The sequence below is a fragment of the Schistocerca gregaria genome, chromosome 3, assembly GCF_023897955.1.
Source record: "Schistocerca gregaria isolate iqSchGreg1 chromosome 3, iqSchGreg1.2, whole genome shotgun sequence".
Classification (NCBI taxonomy): Eukaryota; Metazoa; Arthropoda; class Insecta; order Orthoptera; family Acrididae; genus Schistocerca; species Schistocerca gregaria.
Genome location: NC_064922.1, coordinates 857,541,821 through 857,565,076, shown reverse-complemented (window position 1 = coordinate 857,565,076; position 23,256 = coordinate 857,541,821). Strand labels below are relative to the sequence as shown.

Sequence of the window (23,256 nt, the reverse complement as noted above, 5' to 3'; positions counted from 1 at the left end):
CCACTTGTACATGCTACCACAATTCAGTCAGATTTCTGCCTGATATTAATTCCATATACACTACCCTATAAGCAAGGGACTGGTGGACATGCTATTTAGTCCCTTAATCCCCAACTCTAACACCACCATAAATAATTGGTAAAGTTGCTGTGCATTCTTGAAAAACAGAGAAAGTCAAACTAAGAAGAAAATTTGAAAAAAAAAAAAAAAAAAGAGTACCAGCATTAACAAGGAGCTTAATAGTCTAGAAAACTTAAACTTTGAAATATTTAGTTTGTCTTGTTCATGTAGCTGCCAGCCACTCAGTGCCTCATCTATACAGCAAGTAGTTACCTTTACTCCATCCGTTCCACTAAAGGGTATTAAATGTTTTCTTGAGTGCCCCTGAGAGTTATTTTTGACCGATGCCATGTATTCAGTCAACGGATAACTACAAATCAGGCATATGAAGTGGCTCTAGCTTCTGATAAAATTCACAGTATATGCAAAATGGTGCTTTAAAGATATATATACTAATTTATACACATTCTCTTCTTTGTCTCAAAACAATTTGTTCCTAAATCTTGCATAATCATTATCTGATGACTGTATGTAACATACCAAAAAAGTGATGATTCGCTATGTACAGCATATAATTTATATAAATGTATATCTTAAGAATGTCTATACTTATGCATGTAACTGAATACCTACAAAATAAGTATATTTATGTATCAAAGCATGTTAAATGTAACTTATTCTACATCTATGTGTAATAACACAACAAGATTTCTGGATAAATAAATGAAATGATGCAATATAATGGCGGTTTGACAGTTACACAAATATCTGAGATTACGAGCCACTCCTATCTGCATTTTCAAGATTAAATTATAATTAAAAAAACAACATAAAATTAATTTCAGTGAGAGTATTGAGAAGCTGAGATTGTTTATCGAGGATAGTAAAGCTGATATATCAGAAGCACAAAAGGAAACTGTTAAACAGAATATTATGCGTTTGCAAGAAGAACTCGCTATTGCTGCAAAGGGACTGGAAGTGGAACGCCAGAGAGCAGATGTTACAGACAAATATTGGAGGAAGGTGGAAGAAGCACGAAGACATTTTGCTGTAAGTAAGAAGAATGTAAATGTTCTTTTGAAATGAAGTGTCAAGAATTGTTATATTTTTATTAACAGATGTCATCACACTTGCAGGAAGAACTGGAAGTACTTATTCCTTCTTTTAAGATCACAGATAGAAAACTCAAGATTGCAGAAGGTGATTTAGATCTATTTATTCTTCACGCATTTCGCACTGTACTCTATTACCAAAAGGAACTGCAGAAGTTAGAGGTAAAGAAAATGGTTTTGTGTAATACTTTACTGCTTTCCATTTCCCCTACATCTCCACTGTAACTGAACATACATTTATCCAATCCAGACACTGTATGATCAGCGGCTGCAGATCGCTCTTGAAAAAACTGGCGGTGCTGTTGACAAGGCCATTGTTATTGCTGAAGTTGAAGCAGAACTTGAGAGAGAACGAAGGAAATTGGATGCTGAATTTCAGAAAAAGGTATGGTAGGAGTTTACATTAACATATTGCTCCTTAACATGTGATACCTCTTACGTACAAAAACCCAACTTTTCAGGAGAGAAAAAAAATCCTCTACATACCTTTTGTTAAGGACCTTGATCGAACTTTTGTGATATTTGTTACAAACTGACTTGTTTTGCCTATAAACTATCTTTCACGTAGAATTCACCTCAGAATCTCAAACAAGGGAACTTCAGGTAGGAATATACACTATAGGAAAAGATAGATTGCTACTTACCATAAAGACGACATATCAACAATAAACAAATCTGGGCACCTACATGGCACCATCCTATGCCAACCTGTTCATGCCCATCTAGAGAAGTTTCCTAGCCTCACAAAATGCCAAACCCTTGAACAGGTTTAGGTTTGATGATGATACCTTCATCATCTGGACTCAGGGCCAAGACACCCTATCTTCCTTCCGTCATAACTTCAACACATTCTCTCCCTTCCGCTTCACCTGATCTTCCTCCAGCGTGCCACCTTCCTAGACGTTGACCTCCTCTCTGACAGCTCTCTCCACACTTCTGTCCACAATAAACCAACCAATCATTAACAGTACCGGCACTTAGACAGCAATCATCCCATTCACAGCAAAAAATCCCTCCCATACAGCCTGGCCAGCCATGGACAGCATATTTGTAGCGACAAGAACTCCCTTTCCCAGTATGCTGAGGGTCTCACCAAGGCCTTTGCGTACAGGCACTATCACGCAGACCTAGTTCACAAACAGATCTCCCATCTCATTTCCCCTCACACACCAGTAATTCGCATCACCATGTAAGAAGAGCCACAAAGAAGTGCCCCCTTCATCATCCAATACCACCCTGGAGTGGAACAATTGAGCCACCTCCTTCACCTGGGCTTTGATTATCTATGATGATGCCCTGAAACAAGGGACATCCTACCCAGTATACTTCCAAGCGTCCTAAAGTTGTGTTCTGTCACCCACCTAACCTTCATAACATCCTAGTTCATCCCCATGTCACTCCCAGTCCCAATCACTTGCCTGTGGGATCATATCCCTGAAGAAAACAGAGGTGCAAGACCTGCCCAATCCACCCACCGAGCACTTCCCATTCCCACCCTGTCATAGGATAAATCTATCTCGTAAGTGGTTGGGCCAGCTGTGAAGGCATCCATGTCATTTACCAGGTCTGCTGCAATCATTGCACAGCTTTTATTTTTGTATGACCACCAACAAGTTGTCCACCAGGGTGAACAGCCACTGCCAAAATGTGGGCAAGAGCAGAGAGGCCACCCTGTGGCACAACATGCAGCTGAACATAACATGCTTGATTTCAATGGCTGCTTCATTACCCAAGCCATTTGATCCTCTCCCCTCCACCACCAGCTTTTCTGAACAGCCCAGATGGGAATTATCCTTACAGCAAAGTCTCTGCTCCTGTAATTATCCTGGCCTCACCCTAAGGCAATGTCTCTGCCCTATCACATCCTTCTGAATCTCATCTCCCACCATCTTTGTGAGCCACTCTCTGCCAATGCAACTGCCCATCTTTCCCTGCTTCTCTCCTTTTTGCTCCATTTTCCTCACCTCCCTGCCCCACAACCTCCTGTTGCTGTGTCTGTTGGTGTTCTTGTTCCTGCACACTCTGCCAGACTGCACTCCCCTGACCCCCCATCCCCCAAACACCCACCCACATATTGCTGTCCCTTCCCCTTCCCCACCACCTCCAGACTGCTGCTTCCATTCCACATGATATTTGCATTCTGGCTCAAGCTGCTGGAGTTGATCATCATGTGTGCTTGAGGTGTGCTTGTTTTTCTGAGTAAATGGTGTGTGTTTCTCTCTTTTTGATTAAGGCTGTGGCCGAAAGCTTGTGTGTAAACGTCTTTTAAACGTGCCTGTCTGCAACATAAATGTCATTTTTATGGTAAGTAGCAATCTGTCTTTTCCTAAAATTTTCACCTCAACTCTTTCATTTGTGGTTTACAAGGTAATCACTAGGATGATGTGGATCATTTTTTTCTGCCTGTTTGATATCAGTGACGCAAAATGTTAAGAACATTATAAGGTGTCACAAGTTAAGGAGCAATATTGTTTTATTTTACTTTTATCTATTAAGATTCATAAATGTGCTACAGTGGCACCTTGACTAATGTAAATGCAATTATTCTGCACATATGTATACAGTAGGACATTGATAATCTGTGCATTGAGACAGTCTGTGATTCGGTATCAATCAGATGCAGCTCTCCATGAATTCCTCACCTGTGCCAACCTCTTCATTGCAGAATAGCACTTTGCATCCGACATCCTCAGATATTTTGTGGATGTTCTGCAATATCTGTCTTCCTCCACAGGATTTTGAGTCTACAGCTTGCATCAAATGCTACAGATGTTACTTCTTAACATGTCTTATCATCTTGTCCTTCCTTCTAGTCAACGTTTTATACACATTCCTCTCACAGCCATTTCTGTGGAGAACCTTCAGTAAATAAAGACTGAGAAAGTCGGACAGTGTTGGTGATAATTCCTTCATATAGTTCACATATTTGTCATTTGTAGAGACCCATCCATTGAATAACTCTTGTGACATGCTGGAGGATTTTGGATGCTGATAGCAGCTCCCTTTACATGGAACTCGACAGGAATCATTTACCTCCACTTATTAAGATGTTAGTGTTTGAAGAGACAATTACCATTATCAAAAAATGTGGACTGTAGCCTGTAGTGTGTGTCGCGTCAGAAGTCATCTTTGCATGTTCATACACACTTAATGCTGCCAGTTTTGCTATTCGAACCTGGTGTAAGTGATCATTTGACACGAAAGTTAGTCTACCTTGCTTACTTTCTTTTGCTTATGTCATATGGTATTATATTTTGAGGTAATTCTTCCCATTCTAAAAGGATGTTTTTGGCTCAGAAATGGGTGGTTCCAGTAATAAGTGGTGTAAGTTCATGAACCTCTTGTTGAATCCTGTTCACTAGTGTGGGTGTTTTGACATTGGCCTCCCAATATCTATATTCTTTACTGTCATTTCTTGTTAACAGTATCAGCTTATTCCCAAGAATAATCAGCTTTCACTCAGTTAATACTTGTCAGAAATCAAACCTGTATTTGAATCGGACTTCTTAAACTCCTGCGCAGAAAGGTGTGCAGTATACTGCTGTATCTATTTCCAATAAGCTGCCACAAGGATTCAAAAATCTTAGTAGTAATCCCTGCCCTTTCAAATTGAAACTGAAAGTTTCCTCATGGGTCACTCCTTCTATTCTGTTGAGGAGTTCCCCGAAAAATTAAGCTGATTCTTGTTGATTTTGTTTACTTAAACTTGTGGCTTGACTTTTTTGGGTTCATTAACATTTTATTTTTATCTGTTATTACTTTTATGTTAAATTTTCATGTACTGACAGGTTCCATGACCTTGGAATTTGTTCATCAATTTGGTCCTACGGAACTTGACACGCCCTGACATTGCAATCAGGTTGGAATGCTGGGAAATTTGAGGTTATGTGTTGTATGTGCTATATTTCATGCAGTGAAATGCCTGAGAAACTACATGTTCCAAATCAGCAAGATAAATGTTTATTACAACACAACAAAATATTAGCTAAACCAAAAAAAAAAAATTCTTCTTACAAAACTGAATACCAAACTCTCGCAGACTTCTGTCAGGCATTAGCCTGAAAAACAACAAAGTTAATTTCCCACTGGAACAAAGGAGAGTGTACTCGGTAGCAGCTGGCTGAAGATACTTGTCAGAATTGATGTTGGAGCAGTCTGAAGTTCTGCAGTGGGGGCTCCAACAAGGCTCTGATCAAAGGGCCAGTATAAGCCAGCACATGAGTTGACCCAGAACTTTGACAGGAACTGCTGACAAGTGGAGCTGCACCACTATAAATAGCCAGTGTGCAGAGTTATACGAGGGTCAGTCAAAAAGTAATGCCTCCTATTTTTTTTTCTACGTTTAATTGTCAGGAAATTTAAATGCAATTACATAGGTTGGAAACCACAACATTGAGGATCATTTTGTCATTTTTCAATGTAATCTCCGCCCGTCTCTACAGTTTTGGTCCATCTTTGAACAAGGGCATGTATCCCAGCACAGTAAAAATCACAGCTCTGCTTCCTAAGCCATTGACGCACGGATGTTTTGATGGCCTCCTCATCTTCAAAATGAATCCCACGATGAGCTTCATTTAGTGGCCCGAACAGATGGAAGTCTGATGGTGCCAGGTCAGGGCTGTATGGGGGATGAGGCAAAACTTCCCATCCAATTTTGACAATCTCGTCAGAGGTGTGACGACTGGTGTGTGTGGTCTTGTATTGTCATGCAAAAGAAGAACATCTGCCATTGATTTTGTTGGGCGAACTCGCTGAAGACGTGCTTTAAGTTTTTTGAGGGTTGTGACGTATTGAACAGAATTTATTGTGCATCCCTGCTCCAAAAAATCAACCAGAATCACACCCTCTGTATCCCAGAAAACTGTTGCCATAACTTTCCCTGCCGATCGCACAGTTTTGAATTTTTTCTTCCTCGGCGAGCTTGTGTGACGCCACTCCATTGACTGCCTCTTTGATTCGGGTTCAAAAAAATGCACCCATGTTTCGTCCCCGGTCACAATTTTTTCAGAAACTCATCTCCCTCCAAATGGAAGTGCTGCAAGTGTTGGGAGGCTATTGTTTTCCTTGCCTCTTTATTCTGATCGGTTAACATTCTTGGAACCCACCGTGCACAAACTTTTGAGTACCCCAATTGTTTAATAATCGTGATCACACTGCCTTTACTAAGAGAAATAATGCGACACACTTCATCTGCAGTCAACCGACGGTCACCACGAATGATGTCATCAACTTGCTGAATGTTGTGTGGAGTCACTGCACTCACCGGCCTGCCGCTCCGCTTTTCGTCAGTCAACGGTGTTTGCCCTTCAGCTTCCTTACGACGACGAACCCATCGTCTAACAGTGCTGACATCCACTGTCACAACACCATACACCTTCTTCAGTCTTTCATGAATGCGTATGGGCGTTCCACCTTCTGCATTCAAGAATTCAATCACACAACGCTGTCTCAAACGAACATCGATGTCAGCCATCTTACAAACTTCTGCTGTGCTGCCACCTGTTGACACAGAAAGTTACTACTGCAGTGGATTGCAGAAGAAGATTTGATGAATGGCGCCAAATTCAAATTTTTCACTTAACTTAATTTTTTTAAGTAGAAAAAAAATGGGAGGCATTACTTTTTGACCGACCCTCGTACTTCTCGTTCAGTTTCTGCACACAACTCAGTGGAGGGAAATAGCTCCCCAGTGAAGACTTCTGCATGCAGTTGTCCTGCCATCTATCAGTTGCGGTAATGATACTCAACAGCACCTGAAGTCCTGGGAAGTGACACCTTGGAAGTTTGCTTTTCTGTCTGTAGGGTTGCAAGTCTGTCAGGATTACTACTGGTATATGACATCCCTCACTCGCAAGAACAGGAGAGAGTCTTAACGTTAGGGTTGACCTCCATGGTGTCGAGAAATTCACCAATGTGTGCTGTTCCAGGGCACTCTGGTCAGTGTACACTGGGGTTCACTTTGGGATGGGTATCGGACAGCCACTGTCCACTAGTGAAGGCGTAGGGGCTGCCATATATGGTACATTAGCAATGGCTGGCTGTGCAGCAGATGAATCTGGGGGGAGGCAGGGGGGGGGGGGGGGACAGACTGTGTTCAGATTTTGTGGCAGTAGGAACCATCAGAGATTCGAACCTCGACCATTGCTTGTTCCAATAGTTGTGTTACTACCCCCATAGTCCAATATTTTAAGAGGCCATCAGAGCTCAGATATTATCGCAGACGGAATTACGGTGCTGACAACCCCGTGAAGGAGGCTCTTGTGGCTTGCTTGGGTGTAGAAGGGAAAGGTGCGATCACTGTGGCCACCCATGGAGTCATTCATCTAGACAGGCCGCCTCCTCTGGCATTGCCGGATAAAAAGCGAGAACAAAGGAGAGTGCGTTGTCCAATGAGTTGTGACGGCAGATCTTTGATAGCTGTTCTTTAAATGTTCGAATGAACCGCTCTATTAGACCACTGCATGAAGAGTAGCCTCCTCAGTCCTGAGAAAAATTTTATTTAATTTTTTTATATTTTCTTCCATAATTTGCTTATTAGCAATACTAGAAAAACAAGAAAAAGTTTTAAAAAATCATTCATTGCCCCTACTACAAAGGGATGTCCTCCACGGGGAAGTTAGGTCTCAAGATGTAATGAAGTTCCACATATCATATTTCATTAAGAACAGTATTTTTAGTTTTATTGATGCATTATTTATTTAAATTAATACAAAAATAAAATTTATTGTTCAAAATTGTACCTGGGTATATCTACTGAACAAAAGAAAAGTAGTTTGAAAAAAATTCCAAATACAGTAGGTCTACCATAATAATTTATTTCTGTTGACAAATTTATTTAGTCTTCGCAGCTCATGACAAAGCTCGAAGTAGTTTTGTGTATTTTGTAGGCAGAGGAACTTTGCTGGTGGAACACCTTGTGCGTACCTTCGTCTGGAAATCAACAGCAATTTTTGGTAATTGGTTGAGGAAATTCTGGTAGATGTAGAACCTTTTTGGTTTGAAGGGCACAGGAGGATGGTCAACTCTAGATGTTGAATGCTTTGGTGCTGGATTTTCGAAGTCAGGGTCATCATCAGATATCACTTCAGGTTCACGTGTATGCGATAGATATTCTTGTACTTTTCTCTGAACTGAAGACAGCCTAGAATGTTATTCTTCAGTGTACCCAAGACAGCTTGATCACATCTGTATTCTAGCCATGAAGCACGAATAGTGAAATCGATAAATTGCATAATTACTCTTACAGTTCACTTCTTAATTATGGCACTTATTCTATAATAACTGATCAGCCTGTTGAGAAAGTCAACGCCTCCCATATTTGAATTGTAGGTGCTTACAATTGCAGGATGGTTCACTTGAATGTACTTTTTTGTTCTTTACTGCACCAGCGGCGACATTTATCAACTGGATTTACTCCTTCTGTACTGTACATGAATATAACAGGGTGATTGTCAAACCACTTCACTACACAAACTTTGCCATCACTTCTCACTAACTGATCAATTGATCCCCTACCATTTTTCTTCATATCCTTGTCCAATGATAGTTTGGAAGCTTTTTGGAATTCTGGAGTTCTGTGATGTTCCAGTATCTTGACACTCAGCTTCACTGTGCAATTTTTCTAAAAGCAACTCCAACGTGAAATAACAGCCCATGTATATGGTCACTCCTGGAGGAAGAGTGGCTGTCAGTTTTATAACAGCTTTTCCATCTAAATCCAAATTTTCATATTGAGTATCAGAAACTATAGCATCACCTTTTCCCTTGGTAAAAGAAGAAATCCAAAGAAAGGCCATCAGTTACAGATCCAAAGAAAGTCCATCAGTTGCTGCCAGTACAAAATTCTTTAATTCACAAGGGTTAGGTTTCAATTTCAGGACTTGTGCTGTTGGACTGTGACCCAAAAATGGAATTATCTGTTCATCAACAGAAACATTATTGGGCCCGCGGTCCAATCTGCAACCATTCCATACATTTTTAAGAATAGGTTGTATTTTCCAGAATTACTTTGTTTTACTTTGAGGGACACTTTGCCATCAACAACGAGTTCCAGATGTTTTCTAATTGTAAAATATGTCACAGCAATTTTTTTTTTTTTTTTTAGCAATACCTTCTGCCCTAGTTTTTTTGGCCCAATACATCCTAAACATAGGATAGCACAAGTATGAAATCATCACTGTTTTAGAGATAAAACTTTTCATATCATCTACAGTACATTTCAGATCTCTCCCAGTATTTTTAAGATACCTTCTGTTTGTGTATTTGGTAAGGGTGCTAAAAATATTTTGTGACAGATATTTACTCACATCGTCATGAGGTGGTAAGTTCACACTGACTGCTACTTGTTCCTCATGTTCAGGTGCAGGTGGTAAGGGGGGAAAAATCCAAAGTCTTTCTTCCAAAATGTCCTGTCAGTGGTAGATTGACTAGAGCAGATTCTGTCTTCAGCTTCGTCTTCATCTTCATTAGTTATATCTAATTCCAGTTCTTTACTAACATGGTAATCTGGATCTGTACAGATATCATCATCATCATCATCATCATCATCATCATCATCATCATCAGAGAGCTCCAGTTCACTAACATCTCTATCAAATAATTCATTTACAAAATCTTCAAATGCCTCTGAATATGAGGGGAAAAAATTGAAATTTGGCCTAAAAATTGTTAAATTATTCACCTGTAGATTACAATTTCCTGAAACATCATTAATATTAATCTAATATTCACCACAGAATATAAAATGAACACTTAAAATATTATTTTTGTGTGGGGAAAAAAAACATTTTGTTGACAAATTGTGTTAATACATTACACGAAGTCCTGATGTCCCCTACAGGGTACACTAGAATTTCAATACATTTTTCAAAGACAGTTGTAAAATTATTAAAATTGTAATTTCAAATAATTATTCTCTGACTATTCAGTTGCTTTATCCCATATACATTATACTGATTAAAATAGAATAAAGTGATAATCAAATACTTAGAAAGGACCTCTCCTCTGAAAACATGCTTTCTTCTGTCAGCCATTTTCTATTCTGCCTGACAACAATGTGATTAAACACAATGGTGATGAACTGCTGTTGCATGAGGTGCCGCCATCTCTGAACTTCCTTCAAAAACCCTTCAAAAACACTTTTCAGTTTTGCCAAGACCATACAAGCTCAGGGGGAAAAATATATAATAATGCCATGTGTTATGTCCCCCATAGGGAACACCATGACTGAGGAGGGTAGAGTGGTGCTGCCTGGACAACAGTGATTCCATTTGAAGCACAAAAGGATGTAAACTCAGTGGATGTAAATTGAGTCCCACTGTTTCTGATGATTGTTTTGAGAAAACCTTCAGTTGAAACATTCGTGTCAAAGCTTGGATTGCATGCATTGAGGACATACACAAGGAAAACCAAATCCAGCGTTGACAGTGATGAAGGGCAGCCTGCAAAATCCTAATGTAACTGCCTCTGACTATGGGAAATAGTGACACACTGGGGCCACTCGCTTGCTATGGCAGAATGTGCAGGCTGCCACCATGTTGGCAATGTTGCTGTCAGTCCCTTTCCAACACACATGTTGTCGAGCCATGCATTTCACTAGCATGCCGTTCCAGTGGCCACAGTGAAGCAGATTTGGATCCAGTGCTGGAGGGAGACGGGGAATTATGATCCAAGCCTGGCCATTTTTCACACTGGAGCAGCAGGATACCATTGCGGTCAGAGAATTTGTGCCTGCGATGCCAATAACTCTGAACTTGCAGGTTGAACACCTTCTGGCAATCTGATGGCCATCCTCACTGGACCAGGAGGTGGTACTCTCCACTGCTTTGTCATTGATAGGGAGTGGGGTGATGGCTTCTTCGTCATTGGTGTCCAGGCAGTAGCGTACTTCAAGATTAGAGGCAAAAGAGGAGTCTTGGCCTACCGGCAATCTTGAAAGTAAGTCAGCATTGGCATTATGAGATGTAGAACAGCACTGGATATTGCAGGAATAACTGGTGAGCCGATTTTGTAGGGATGTTGACATCAGGTCGGAATAAGGGCAGCAATTGCTGCTGTCAAAAGGTACCCATACACATAGTTGTGGAATTTTTTTTAAGCGTAGACTATGGCCAGAGCCTTCTTTACAGTCAGTCCGTAGTTGCGTTGGGCCCTTGTCAACTCCTTGCAAGACAAAAGTGATAGGCTGTTTCACACTGCCGATGATGCAAGAGAGGACAGCTTGTAATCCATAATCAGAAGTATCTGCTGCGATAACCACAGGGCTGGAGGGATCGTAAGTCATGAGACATGTGGGCCAAAGCAGTGACTGTTTAAGGTCCCTGAAGGGGTGGTTGCATATCGTATTCTGATCCCATGCCACATTTTTATGAGACACAGTACAGTGGTTCTGCAATTGTGACAGCATGGAAGTGAACTTACAATAATAATTCAGTTGGCCCTCCATAATATGCACTGGAGTTGCTTCACATTTGTTGGAGGTGGGAAGTTCTGCATAGCCTGGACATATTGTGGCTTTGGTCAGATAGCAGTGCCGCTGAGAATATGCCCCAAATATTCGACTTTAGGAACAGAAAACTGGCACATCTCAAAGGTACAGTGTAGATTTGCTCCCAGTAGGACAGAAAAAAGAGCACTCAGGTTACCTGCTGGATGCTGGGCAGGCTGACGTGCAATGATGATATCATCCGGCTAATTGGCTGCATGCTGCACTTGCCATGTGACGTGTTCCAAATGCTTCTGAAATATCACTGAGATGTTCACAGTGCCAAAGGGTACGCGATTGTTGTGGAAGAGACTGAAGGGCATGTTTTGCAGGGGAAGAGACCGGAGGGCATTTCGATCACCAGTAAGCCTCACGATGACACATCTAATGGAAGCTGTAAGTAGGCACCTTTGAGATCAATTTTTGCAAATATTTTGCCTGCTGCCAGCCATGTAAGGATATTGTCCACCCTTGGAATAGCGTAAGAATCAACAGTGGACTGTGGGTTAATGGTGTTTTTGAATTCACCACATATATGGAGTGAGCCATCCTTTTTGTCAACCAGTACAATAGCTATTGCCCACTGACTGTCGGCAGTTCCACTCATAACTTAACCTACGGCGCAAGTGGAACATTCCAAGACTTCAAAAAAAATAAGGCAGTGTGATCAGTTGGAGGGTGATGTGGGCTTCTAATCCCACAATGCCTGTAGTAGAAAACTCAAAAACCAAACAATACTTCTAGTGAAGAGAGTAGAAGTAAGAATTGTCCATGCCGGGCTGGATGCTATGGGTTGCATGATGCATGTCTAGTACCAGAGGTGTCAGAGGTCAAGTCCCAATGAGTCTGTCATCATAGGCTTGTTGATGACAAGGAGGCACATCCTCCATGTTGTGACACCATTTTGGCTGAGGGGTGTGAATTGTAATGTGACCACCACTATGTTGTTGCTATAACTGAAAAGACACTAGTCAAATGTTTGGAGGAGATGGAAGCCCAATTCCCAGTAGGTGTTCCGCACAATGATTGTTGAGGTTCAGCTGATGTCCACCTGGAAGTTGGCTGGGTGACTACTGGCGAACACCTGCAGGGATGCTCGTTGATCCCAGATGGGTAGTACTGTGTGGACATTGAGGACCTCTTGGTCTGCCATATCAGGTTGCTTGACTGGAAGGGGGTACACTTGAATATAATCCACGTGCGTCTTGGAGTGAGCATGGCAGACCCCTGTTTTGTGCCCTATTTTGCCACACGAGGCACATTTGGCAGTGAAACTGGCACTGTTGTGTAGGATGCATGATGAAAGAGTAAATGCAAGAGGGCAACTACTGAGGGCTGTAGGCTGAGAATGCTGGTTTACTGTGAGGGGAAAACTCTGCAGAGTGGGAGAGCTACTGGGTTGGTGGGTGGGCAGCAATGTAGACATGAGATGGATTGCAGGAATGCTGATGCATGAAGGGACTGCTTGAATACTCAAATGATCAAAAGACAATAATCAAGCATGGGTCTTTCAACTTCAGTAAGTCCATTCAAAGTCCCTCGTCTGGGGCATGCATCAAGATCTTGTCTTGAATGAAAGACACAGCATACAACTGTTGACAGTTATTATTTGTGCACTGTAAATGGCTATCCCGAGAGAGACCTTTGAACGTCATGATCCACTACTGATACAGTAGCCCATGTTGCTTACGCCGTGCTGCTGCAACGTGCACCTGAGTCAAAATATTCTTGCAAGCAAAATTTCAACTGGTGAACAAGGTGATAGATCGCTGGTCCAGTGTAGATGAGGAGGAAGGCCTGGCAATGGGCTTTGCCAGAAATATCTTAAGCCAGAAAATGCTGCCCATGTCAGGCCATATAATTTGCACAAGGTTCCAGTTTCCTGTCAAAGGCCGAAAATAGCGGAGTTCATTCGAGAAAAGTGTTGCAATCCACCAGTGGATTCTGTGGTAATGTCCACCATTGTGTTTGCCAGCCACTGTATGAGTGAGTGCTGCATATCTCACAGGAAGAGCAGCATCTGTTGCATCAAATTGAGGGGTTCAGGGACCAGGTGTTTGGCCATAGGGAAGCAAGATGATCAGACCTACCTGTTGAACTGGAGGGAGCAAAGAACAAAAGAAAGCACATATGTCGTCCTGTATCCAAAGAAAACTGTGTCGCCAACTGTTATATCTCATGCAGTGAAGTGCTCGAGAAACAAGGCACTCCAAAGCAACAGAAGAAAGGTTTATTAAACACAACAGAATGTTAAACAAAGAACTACTTCCTATAAAACTTAACAGCATATTTCACAGACTTCTATCAATCATTTGCCTGAAAAACAACAAAGTTAATTAAGATGAAGAGATGTAAAGACTAATTTAACAAAGTTTCCCAGTGGAAGGAAGGAGTGTATTCGGTGGCAGCAGCTACTGGAAGTTACTTCTTGGAAATGACATTGGAGAGGTACAAAATTCTGCGGCAGTGTATCCAAACAGGCTCCGATTGAAGGGCCAGTATTAGCCAGCACACGAGTGGCCCAGAGTGGCGGTGGAAAACTGCCCAAGAGTGGAGCTCCGTCTCTATAAGTAACCAGTGCATGGAGTTATACTTCTGGATCTATTTCCACGCACATGGCTCAGCGGAGGGAAATAGATCTCCAGCAAGGAGGACCTCTAGTTGTGCTTACTCCACCATTTATTGGTTTCAATATGACACTCGCCAGCAGCTGAAGTACTGGGAGGTAACACCTTGAAGGTATGCAGGTACATGATGCTTTTCCATCTGCAGGGTTGCCAGGCCTTCAGGCATACTGCGTGGAATATGATAGTACATGTTTTGCTTGTATTTTAGTGATAATCCAGGATATTATCCAAAATGTAGTGGCAGTGCCATTCGTGTTTGTGCGCCTGCCAGCTACTTGATACTGCTTCCATTACTTGTTTTCCACCCAGACATCCCAATATCATATTACTCTCAGTCAATCATGTGATCCACCTTGACACACTAAACACCCGTCTGTGATACATAAGAGTGGACCGATAGTAGAAGAAGCAAAAGTTCAAGCACTGCAGAAGATCAATTGAATTCATTTCTGTGGCTGTCATATAAATAGTTTATTAATGCTGATACTGTGTATAGAACAACTGAAGTGCATTCTTTTCTTCATGACACTTTTATCGCATTCACTTAGGATGCTGTTGGTGGTGGGCTTTGCTTGTCTGTTTCTTGCTTACAGTGGATATATGACACTTCTATGGACACTTCACAATTATTTTCATCTATGCCACTGGCATTGTAAATAATTATGAGTTTTCTGTCTTTTTGGGTGTGCATATTGAGATGACTCAACACTTATGCTTTACAGTGAGTAGTTTCTTTTACCCCTTAAGTGTTAGAGGTAAAAATTTGCATGAAATGGGCAAGCAGACAACAACACATCTCCTGCTAATTGAGAAAGGGGAAGTAGAACATCATCACTGAGTTTCAAGTGAATAAAATGCAATATGTTTCGTAATACATTATACTATAGCTGTAGTCACAAAAAATGGCAGTAGAGTTTAAGCTTGTTCTGAGCAGGTACATCACACATTTGCAAACAGCCAGTGAGCATTCAGTAGTGTTCTGAGTGCTCTACTGTGAATGTTGTAGCAAATGCGAACATTAAAAGTGGTTGTAGTGAGTTGTTTAGTGAATTTTCACTCCATTTGTTGTGAGTTGTCATCACTGGTGGTAGCGACAGATTTCACATAAACAAACGAGAGACGTAATTTGCAGGATACACAGTTTCTTTATGTGCAAAGTGTGTGTATGCACATACCACAACTGTCATGTGGTAATAGCAACAAAGCAGTCCCTGTCCAAGCCTCAACCTACCCGAACTGTCATTGTTCGTAAATCAGACTATAATAAAGTGTGTGCTAGCTGAGTGGTCTAACATATGTTTATAAACACAATGACTGATATTTGGTGTGATTCGTCCGTGTTTTTATGGTGGTGTTTAATGTGGCTCTTAGAAATAGGAAATTTTCTGAAAGATAAAATTTTGCTACTCCCACCACATAATCCAGTTCCAATCAACAAGAAAATAGTCTGCACTAACTTTGTGCTTAATAGGACAACTTCTAGGCGGCCTTAAAATTATATGTATCTATTATTTTTGTTTCTCACCATGTAGCAGAGATGCTGAGTCGCAGATAAGCACAACAAAAAGACTTTGACAATTAAAGCTTTCAGCCATTGGCCTTTGTCAACAATACAGGCGCACATGAACGCACACCCACTCACACAAACGCAACTCACATACACGACTGCAGTCCCAGGCAACTGAAATCACACTGCGAGCAGCACCAGTGTGTGATGGGAGTGGCGACTGGGTGGAAATAAGGAGGCGTCTGGGGCAGGGAGGGGGAGGGATAGTATGTTCCGGGAGGCAACAGTGAAGTGCTGCAGGTTAGACCAAACACGGGGGAGGAATGGGGAGGGGGGGGGGGGGGTGGAAGTAGCGGAAAAGGAGAGAAATAAAGACTTGTTGTGGTGGTGGAATGACGGCTGTGTAGTGCTGGAATGGGAACAGGGAAGGGGCTGGATGGGTGGCGACAGTGACTAACGAAGATTGTTACATTCAATCCTGGATTTTCCATTGTTTGGGTATTATTTTTGTTTGATGGTGGTTTATTTTTCTCTATCTCCATCCATTCATTTGTTTCTCTTAGAGAAACTTATGGGTACCTTGCGGGTGCTGTAGCACTATAATATTCTGAATTGAAATTTGGAAATAATCTTTTTAAATTTTTCACATTTTCCAAGAAATTTTAGAAAATATTCTGTTTTCATTAATAATGCGCACAATTTACCATCAATTTACCATGCTTGGGACCACTATTGATGAGCCTAGCAATTTGAAGAAATACTTCTCATAACCTACAGATTGCAGCGTCTCCTTAAAAATAAATATGGCTGCAACATAGTTTTCTCTACCAACAACTCTCTCAAAAATAATCTTATCCATAATTTAAAAGCAAGACAGTCACCAATGCAAAACCCAGGCGTTTATAAAATCACCTGTGACACTTGCTCAGCTTATTATATAGGACAGACTGGACGAGCTTTTTCGATTAGATATAAAGAGCATCTATTAGGGGAAAAAAGGTACGAACGTACATAATTCGTCATTCGCTGACCACCTTCTTATCACAGGACACAAACCTAAAGATGTTCATGATATTAGTATCTTACATCTGGAAAAGAAAGACTTCAGACTTGATATTGTTGAACAGTTGAAAATTTTCAAACCTTTTTTCTCGTAATGACCATTTAATCCTCAATGAGCAATTAAAATTACGTGATAAAAATTTCTTTGATGGTGTAAAGCCCTTGCTTAAAATCACTTAATGCGGAATATTGCTATTATGCTTCCTGTACTGTAGCCTTAAATATTGTTCTCTCTCTTCCTGTTTTACAGTATAATATTTTGTTCAACTTTCGATCTGTTACATACTATCTGACATAATGTAATCAGCACTTTACGTGCACTCCTGTTCCAATGCTTCGGACAGCTGTTGTCACTGTAAATTACAAGTATTCAATACTAGATGGCGTGATAAAAGGTGCCGACTTGCTAACATCGACGGCGCGCGCGCCTGTCAGTCTAATGCTGCTTACAGTGCCAGCTGCACACACGACCCTTAGCGGCGCGTCTTAATAAAGTTGTGCATTCCTGGGAAAATTTTATAATGTAAAAATATATTTTTATCTTTAACGTGAGCACTGTTGCTCTAAACCATTTCATAACTATTTACTCTATGTAAGTCTGCTTTCTTTGTCTACTGTACCATAGCCGCTAGCTATGATGTAATTTTATTACATATGTTTAATTTAATAATTTTTATATTATTCCAGAACTCTGTTATAGGTAATGTAAAATTTTATTTCTGATAAAGGCTGCCTTAGAGCAGTTGAAATCTGGGTAAAGTTGAAAATTTTTACCTGTGCAACCAAAGAGCTGTATTTTCAAGTGATATTATAAATTTCGTCTACAGTTGCTGCATTATCGGCCATGTTCAAAATTGTAAAACAGCAGAATAACATAGATCTGCACTAATGGAAGAAACTCAATGAGTATAAATGGGAATGGTCAAACAGTTGTCGAACATAAGCCATGTTTGTTGTGCTGGAGATAAATATTGATTGGCAGCAGTTTTGACAATACGGCAGATGTTTATATTAATGTCTCGCTGTGGATGTTCAGTGAAAGAGTTTTGCTACAATTTATCCCACTGTATCGGGAGTTTTCACAACTGTTAAAACTACAATCAAGGATAAAAACAAAATAGCACTTGCAGTTATCAAAATGGTAAAGCTGTTGTGTCTTTCTCAGCCATATGTTATGCAGGAACATGTTAAGCCCTGACGACGACCATGGAGGTAGTGGCCGAAAGCTTGGAGTTTTATCCTGAATTTATGCGGCATGTACACTGAGAGATTTTTACTAAAGTTAAGAAGAAAATTGATATTCTGCACACAAATAAACAAGTGGGAGTATAATAAAATTGAAAATCTCTTATTCTTTCAGACAGGGTATTATATGTGTTACTATGTTGTTGTACTTTAATGTACTGTCATAAAGAAGAGAATAAATTTTCACATACTTGTCTTCTTTTTCAATATGAGGGCAAAGGGCTGGGAACTGTAGTATTCCCATAGTATTTCAAAGTTGAGATTTGCTTGAGCCTATTAATACTCAGTGTTATTGTTTGTCTTCAGCTAAATGTACAGACACTTCTTGCATGCATTTCCATGTATTCTTCAAAGCTATTACATTAGTCTCTCCAAATACTTCAGTCTTTGTGTCAAGGTCGGAAATGCAACTTACAAATTCAGAATTCAACAATATTGTGAAAAGGAAAGTTGCTACTCAGTTGCTACTCACCTTATAGCGGAGATGCCGAGTCACAGAGAGACACAACAAAAAGACTGCCACAAATAAAGCTTTTGACCAGTAAGGCCTTCATCAAAAATAGATCACGCACGCACGCAACTCAAAAGACTGCAGTCTTGAGCAACTGGTGCATGATGGGAGTGGTGACTGGCTGGGGGTGAGGAGGAGGCTGGGGCGAGGAGGGGGAGGGATAGTAAGGTAGGGATTGCAGATGACTCCCATCTGCACAATTCAGAAAGCTGGTGGCTCCTCACCGCCAGCTTTTATGAACTGCACTGATGGGAGTTATCCTTACAACACATTCTCCACTCTCGTAATTATGCCAGCCTCAACTTATGGTTACATTCCTTTCCACATCCCCCACCCAACAGTTTCCACCCCCTCTGTCCAATCATCTCCTCGCCATTCTCATCTCCCATCCTGTTTATTTGCTGCCCTTTGCCAATGCATCCGCCTGTCTTTCACCACTCCTCTCCTCTGCCCCCCTCCCCTCACTTCCTTGCCCCACAACCTCCTGACACTGCCTGTTGGCATTGTAGTCCCTTGATACTTCACCAGACAGAGTTCGTCTCTCTCCCCACCCATATACTACTGTCTCTTCCACCTTCGCACTCCCTCCAGATTGCTGCTTGCATCCCACAATAGTTACATTCCAACTTGAGATGCTGGAGTTAGCAGTCTTGTGAGCATGAGATGTGCCTGCTTGTGTGTATGAATGGTGTTTATCTCTCTTGTACTGATGAAGGCTCTGGCCAAAATCTTTATGTAAGTGTCTTTTAATTGTGCCTGTCTGCAACTTAACGCATGTTCTTTATGGTAAGTAGTAATCTTCATTTTCCTTAATTGACAATAAGAAAGTGTACATCACATGACTTTCACAGTGCTTAAACACACCATGGGCATGTCAGTATTGAACTGCTGTGGCACTTGAGCACACTTAGGGCACAGCACATTTTGGCCACTGTGACAGCCTGCAAGGTTCAGATGGTTATTAATAATCTAAAGTTATGATTTCATCATACTCACACTGAGAAATGGCGATGAATTATGTATGCAGGAAAATATTAGGAAAATTCCAAAACTGAAAGTTTCAGATCCGAGTGAGAAAAGTATTATATGTATTTTCTGAGAAAACTACTGGTGGTATTACGTAAATTCTTCTTAGAATAATGAAAGATAAATTAAATTCTTGTTGCCTTTCCTTGATAATTTTCTGCCATGTATATTTGTTAATTTACTGTTGTGTAAGCTTCCTGAAAAAGAAAGGATTCCTTTCTTTCCTTATTTTGCAGATTTTGTGTTTCTGCTTTGTTCTTACTTTTTGCAAATTTTCCATTTTCTCATTCATAATCAGTAAATGATTTATACAGTTTCAAATTTTATCAATGGGAGTAAATTTGTTTTATAGCTGCAGTAGAGATAAATGCCCACAACATATTTTCTCTTATATCTCTCTCTATTTGCAAGTTGCTACAGTTGTGACCAGATACTGTCTGTTGCAGTCTCTCGGTCTGAAAGCAGAGGCAGAGCGCGAACTCCGCACACAACTGAAGCGACAGGCAGAGGCCCACAGTGACCACCTGCATGATGCCTTGGCGCTGCGGGAAGTAGAACTGTCCCGTAAATACCAGCGCACAGCAGATGAGAGGATCGCAGAAGAACAGGCCAAGTACAAACTGCAGATTGCCTCGATGATGGGACGATTAAAAGGCCTTGAGACAGCTCTCAGAGGTGGGTTATATTGTCTGTCATTGTAAGAAGAGTGTGATCCAGGAAGTAATGATCCTTTGGCATTCACAGAGTCAAGGAATATAGATTCATCATCATCAACATTTAAGACTAATTATGCCTTTCAGCGTTCCGTCTGGAGCATAGTCCCCCTTATAAAATTCCTCCATGACCCCCTATTCAGTGCTAACATTGGTGCCTCTTCTGATGTTAAGCCTATTACTTCAAAATCATTCTTAACCGAATCCAGGTACCTTCTCCGTGGTCTGTCCCGACCCCTCTTACCCTCTACTGCTGAACCCATGAGTCTCTTGGGTAACCTTGCTTCTCCCATGCGTGTAACATGACCCCACCATCTAAGCCTGTTCATCCTGACTGCTACATCTACAGAGTTCATTCCCAGTTTTCCTTTGATTTCCTCATTGTGGACACCCTCCTGCCATTGTTCCCATCTACTAGTACCTGCAATCATCCTAGCTACTTTCATATCCGTAACCTCTACCTTATTGATAAGGTAATCTGAATCCACCTAGCTCTCGCTCCCATACAACAAAGTTGGTCTAAAGATTGAACGGTGCACAGATAACTTAGTCTTGGTACTGATTTCCTTCTTGCAGAAGAGAGTAGATCGTAGCTGAGCACTCACTGCATTAGCTTTGCTACACCTCGCTTCCAGTTCTTTCACTATGTTGCCATCCTGTGAGAATATGCATCCTAAGTACTTGAAACTGTCCACCTGTTCTAACTTTGTTCCTCCTATTTGGCACTCAGTCCGTTTATATTTCTTTCCCACTGACATTACTTTCGTTTTGGAGATGCTAATCTTCATACCATACACCTTACATTTCTGATCTAGCTCTGAAATATTACTTTGCAAACTTTCAATCGAATCTGCCATCACAACTAAGTCATCCGCATATGCAAGACTGCTTATTTTGTGTTCACATATCTTGATCTCACCCAGACAGTCTATTGTTTTCAACATATGATCCATAAATAATATGAACAACAGTGGAGCTAGGTCGCAGCCTTCTCTTACCCCTGAAACTATTCTGAACCATGAACTCAATTTACGGTCAACTCTAACTGCTGCCTGACTATCCATGTAAAGACCTTTAATTGCTTGCAAAAGTTTGCCTCCTATTCCATAATCTCGTAGAACAGACAATAACTTCCTCCGAGGAACCCGGTAATATGCCTTTTGTAGATCTATAAAGCATAGATACATTTCCCTGTTCCACTCATAACACTTCTCCATTATTTGCCGTAAGCTAAAGATCTGGTCCTAACAACCTCTAAGAGGGCTATACCCACACTGATTTTCATCCAATTTGTCCTCGCACTTTCCTTTCAACAATACCTTAGAAGATTTTACCCACAACGCTGATTAAAGAGATACCGCTGTAGCTGTTACAATCTTTTCTGTTTCCATGTTTAAAGATTGGTGCGATTCCTGCTTTTGTCCAGTCTGATGGAACCTGTCCCGACTCCCAGGCCATTTCAATTACCCTGTGTGGAAAACACTGATAAGGAGAAGGGACAGGATGATAAGACATCTGCTAAGACATGAGGGAATGACTTCCATGGTACTAGAGGGAGCTGTAGAGGGCAAAAACTGTAGAGGAAGACAGAGATTGGAATATGTCAAGCAAATAATTGAGGACGTAGGTTGCAAGTGCTACTCTGAGATGTAGAGGTTAGCACAGGAAAGGAATTCATGGCGGGCCGCATCAAACCAGTCAGTAGACTGACAACCGGGGGGAGGGGGGGGGGGGGGGGGGGGGGAGCCATTTAAGACCTGACATTCCACTGTATTTGATGAATTCCGACTTAATTTCATCCACCCCAGCTGCTTTATTGCACTTCAATCTATTGACCATTTTCTCCACTTCCTCAAATGTGATCCTATTTCCATCATCATTCCTATCCCATTCTACCTCGAAATCTGAAACATTGCTGATCGTAATTTCACCTCCATTGAGCAACTCTTCAAAATATTCCGTCCATCTGCCCAAGGCATCCACAGGATTCACCAGCAGTTTTCCTGACCTGTCCAAAATACTTGCCATTTCCTTCTTACCTCCCTTTCGAAGACTGCTAATTACACTCCAGAATGGTTTTCCAGCAGCTTGACCCATAGTCTCCAAAGTCTTCCCAAGATTTCTTCTTGGATGCTGCAATTATCTGTTTGGCTTTGTTTCTCTCTTCAACATAACTTTCTCTGTCTACCTGAGTTCTAGTATGTAGCCATTTTTGATACGCGTTCTTTTTCCTTTTACAGGCTGCCTTGACTGTGTCATTCCACCAAGCTGTTTGCTTCATCCTACCTTTACACACTACCATTCCAAGACATTCTTTAGCCACTTCTAGTACTGTGTCCCTGTACCTTGTCCATTCCTTTTACAATGACTGTAATGGACTACATTCAACTAACTGGTACCTTTCTGAGATCACTGTTATGTCAAATGCTAAAATAATGGACAATGATTAGTCTACATAGAGAAATAATGTAAGCTTCACTTTACTAACTGACAAGTATTTTTGTTAGTAATCTATATTTTTGTTAGAAATATAGATTAATATAAAAAATACTTGGCAGTTTGAAAAGTGAAGCTTACATTATTTATCTATATAGGCTAATCATTGTCCATTATTTTAGCATTTGACCTTTCTTTCCATAAGATTTAGAATTCCTGCCTTGTAGTCAGCTGTGTCTCATTCATAAAGCATGTAGCTACAGGCCTTTTACACCTTTGCGTTACTGCTGAAACATTTTTCCTGTCAGGAACTTTCTTACTTTCACGAAAATGTAAAAATCAGGACAAGGCAGTAAATTGAGTGATCAAAAATTTACCATCTAAATCGATTCAGCAAGCTTCTGCTTGTAATCGTTGTGATGATGACTATTGGTGTGAAGCAGCAGAATGCCCCGAAAAAGGTATTCTACACTT

The 23,256-nt window shown here is 41.0% G+C and overlaps 1 protein-coding gene across 2 annotated transcripts in view; it reads left to right on the top strand.

Annotated features, from left to right (window-relative positions):
- Positions 1-23,256, top strand: part of LOC126354848 (MICOS complex subunit Mic60) — a 62,283-nt gene that overhangs the window by 28,294 nt on the left and 10,733 nt on the right. For both annotated transcript variants that reach the window (XM_050004834.1, XM_050004833.1), the window contains 4 exons: positions 906-1,110; positions 1,197-1,334; positions 1,423-1,557; positions 20,080-20,308. In XM_050004834.1, the coding sequence (XP_049860791.1) occupies positions 906-1,110; positions 1,197-1,334; positions 1,423-1,557; positions 20,080-20,308 (707 nt within the window). The remainder of the gene's footprint in view (positions 1-905; positions 1,111-1,196; positions 1,335-1,422; positions 1,558-20,079; positions 20,309-23,256) is intronic.